The 3,675-nt window shown below is 46.2% G+C and overlaps 1 protein-coding gene across 1 annotated transcript in view; it reads right to left on the bottom strand.

Annotated features, from left to right (window-relative positions):
- CACHD1 (cache domain containing 1) overlaps positions 1-3,675 on the bottom strand; it is a 119,621-nt gene that overhangs the window by 48,385 nt on the left and 67,561 nt on the right. Inside the window, exon 4 of the mRNA XM_018553869.1 lies at positions 1,946-2,052. Within this exon, the coding sequence (XP_018409371.1) occupies positions 1,946-2,052 (107 nt within the window). The remainder of the gene's footprint in view (positions 1-1,945; positions 2,053-3,675) is intronic.

Here is a 3,675-nt window from a genome sequence, read left to right as displayed (position 1 = left end):
AGGGGTCCCGGAAAAGCTAAAATGCCCAAATCTCCGAGGAGGTGCTCCAGGATCGTCAGATTCGGGATCCCCAGTGACAATTTTTTCTTTTTTAAAGAATTCCCGGGAAAATCATCATTAACCCTTGCAGTAATGATGGGAGAGTTGGACCACTCAGGAAAGTCTTCTCCAGCACTTACCAAAGATTCTCAATGGGATTAAGGTCTGGACTCTGTGGTGGCCAATCCATGGCCAACGATGTCTCATGCTCCATGAACCACTCTTTCACAATCCAAGTCTGATGAATCCTGGCATTGTCATCTTGGAATATGTCCGTACCATCAGCAAAGAAGAAATCCATTGATGGAAAAACCTGGTTATTCAGTGTATTCATGGAGGCAGCTGACCTCATTTTTTGGGCACATAACATTGCTGGCCTGACCATCTGAAGCAACCTTACCTCTTACTAGCTATTGCTTAGCTAAACCCAGGTGGTGACTTTTTTTGGCCAGGCAATGTATATAAAACATTCATCCCTCTAAATAGTAGATCTACATGTTGATAAACTGCTTTGTGTGGTATCTGGTGGCAGGACTTTGAAGTCATTATGCATCCAAATGCTGCAGAATAAGTTTCCACATAGTTCATAATGGAGGCTCCAGGAATATACTTGCAGTGGGCCCAGGGCCGGTGCTAGGATTGTAGTCAAGGTGGGTAAGGTGCAATTTTGCGTCGCTGCTCTCAAGCACGGAAAGTAAAAAAAAAAAAAAACATAGCGCAAACATCGGGGCATTTTGACAAGTACTGGTCAAAATGCCCTGTTTTTTCCGCCCTCACCCTGCAGCGCCGTAAGGCGGCCGCCTGACTTGCCCTGCGCTAGCGCCGGGCCTGAAAGGTTTGACATCAGCACATACTGTATATCTTCACACAGCACCACCTCCCCTTTTCTGAAGTCAAACCCTCCTTACGAAATGTTTGTGTTTGGGAGAAGAAGTGATGAATTCAGTATAATGCTCCTCACACACACTAAGCATTTTGGCAATTGTGGAACTTTCCATTACCTTTCAACCAGAATATGGTTTTGGGCAACCAAATGATTTAAATGGCAGTGGAATTGAACTGAAGCCTGTGCAACACCAGCTACAACTATTTCTAAGTGTTTTTCCCCCAACCCTACATGGCTATATGGGTGATCAAAGCCAGGAAACGATGAAACAAATGGGCGCAAGATTGCTGTAAAATGTTCATTTTCATACAACGTCTTAAATCTAGAAAGATTGATAGTTTACAAAAATCACCAAATTTATGGGCTAAATGAGTTTATCCGTTTTAACCTGCCTGGCGGTATGGTTTTTTTTTTTCTTTCCATTTTTGCTCTATCATATTTTTTTTTTATTTTTTTTACTTTCCGCCGGTTCCACCCCCCTGCGACGCGGACGCTCGCAATGGACGGAACCCGGAAGACAGATACCGGCATTGGCCGGAGGACACAGCGTGGATCGCAGACAAGGTAAGAGACGCAACGCTGTATTCCCGAGTCTGGCTCGGGGTTACCGCTTATGGTACAGAAAATGAACCCCGAGCCAAACTCGGGAATACTGCCAGGGAGGTTAAGAAAATTCCCTGAATCCAAAACAAAGTGCCTTCATACACCTGGGAGAGGCCTGCAGCCTTTTGAGTCAATGTAGCCTCCTACTGATGTTCCAATGTGTGCAGTGGGCAGAGCATTAACCATAAAGGGGCGGTGCATAAACCAGGGAACACAATGGGTGCTTTTTTTTTTTTACCCTTCCTCAGAATGGTCATTTGGGAAAGAAGGGATCATCAACATTTCAAATGTGTAAACTGTAAAGCAGTCCAGTGATGAGCCAACAGACAAGCACATACTGTACATACCCTTTAAACATACACCGAGTGCATAACAAATAGCATGTTCACTTGCAATGTAAGCAATACTGATACGCACCGGAGTTTAGGTCCCTCCCAGGATTAAACGCTCGGTTGTTCACCGTCGTGGAGAGTCTGTCGCAGCTGATAGTTCTGGAGACATTGGTGTTGAAATTTCCGTCAAAGCTGTAACAGAAGAAAAAAATTAATATTAAAATTTCAGCAAAATCTTTAGTTACCCACTGAGGTGGAGATTAGATTGTGTCTTACAAATACTGCGTGTGGCTCCACTGGTATTCTCATTCACTATGCCACTGACAGGAAGTGAGCAGAGATCTCTGCAATGGGGGGGTCTCCACTATGTCCCAGATGGGGGCAGGCCAGAGCTATCCCATCTCTGCAGGAGCTGGTCAAAATTGTGTGCGCCCAGTGTTTGGGTTTTCCAGTGCGATTGACATATTTGACCACGCTGGCACCTCTTTATGATGGCTGCGCAAGTTTTGTATCACTTTGGAATGTTTAAAGTGTTTCTGCATCTGCAGCCAAATTTTGATAACACCTACCACATATTTACTACATTTGTTCCCATTTAAATATCGTTCATGGGGGCAGGGGACGTTAAATTTTTTGGCATTTTTACCATTTCTATCACATGGAGGGTTTACAAGCCCCCTATGTTAATGTGCTGGAGGTGCACATTAATGGGGGGTCCCCTGCATCATCTCCCTGTCCAGCTCTAGTAACGTATTTGGTTGCCAGGAGCGGGGCGGCATGCCGGCCAGAGCGCCCCAGGTTGCCAAGACTGGGCAGGGAGATGTGTATGACCCTAGGACAACTCCCGACCGGTTCTTAGCAACCTGTGGCACTTTGGCCAGAAAGGGGCTGCAGTAGAAATGCTGTGCAGTAGAGCGCCGATGCCTTTTTGCCTGACCCCCCACCTGACCCAAAGAGATGCCGCCTGAGGCAAGAGTCTCAGGCTGTCTCATTTTAGGGACAGCCCTGGATGCAGTTACCTTTTAGCTGGCTCAAGGAAGAGCTCAACACCTCCAACCACTGCCACCACCATGAAATCTCAATACACTTTGATGGCACTCAGGACCTTTTACCCGCAAGAGAAGGCAACAATGGCTTATTTCCAGTCCTCTTTCATAAAGGTTAGTTTTACACTATCACACAAAAAGGAGTAAAGCCCTTTGTTCCCTATTCTGCCTGACCAACGTCCACAGAGAAGCCATTCTGCGTGGAAGACCAGTCAAATAGTCTATGAGCTTTCATGTTGGGCAGAGCTCTTGTACCAATATTTAGCTGAACCGAAGTCGCACACACACGCACACGGGCTCGCACTCGTCTACCCCCAAACAGGTAGAAAACCCGAGCAGCTTTGCCAAAGTGTAAAAATACGGGAACGGTCCCAGCAGGGCTTAAAACGCACAGGGGGAGCAAACGTGTAGTACAAAACGCCGCAGCACAACGCTGTCAATTAGGAGAAAAAGCCACAAAGAACGAACACCTTCAGATAGTCGAAAGTACACACCGCATAAAGCGCGCCGCAGCTCGAAAACAAAAAAATCTGGCGGCTTCAAAGCCGGCAGAAACAGCATGGCGCTTCCCCTAAGAGTTAAAAATAACGGTGGAGAGGAGGAAACGCGATTTTCCTTGCGAGCTAAATGACACTGACAAAGGCCCCCGGAAAAAAAAAAACGAATACAGCTCCTCTGCCCAGGAAAGGCAAGAAAACACATATATAGAACCGTAATTGGTTTCTTCGCCGACTTTCAGGAGATCAAAAAGCAGCAGGAAAATCATCTT

Source organism: Nanorana parkeri, unplaced genomic scaffold (assembly GCF_000935625.1).
Source record: "Nanorana parkeri isolate BGI_ZX_2015 unplaced genomic scaffold, ASM93562v1 scaffold131, whole genome shotgun sequence".
NCBI classification, from domain to species: domain Eukaryota; kingdom Metazoa; phylum Chordata; class Amphibia; order Anura; family Dicroglossidae; genus Nanorana; species Nanorana parkeri.
This window is presented reverse-complemented; position numbering and strand designations above follow the sequence as displayed.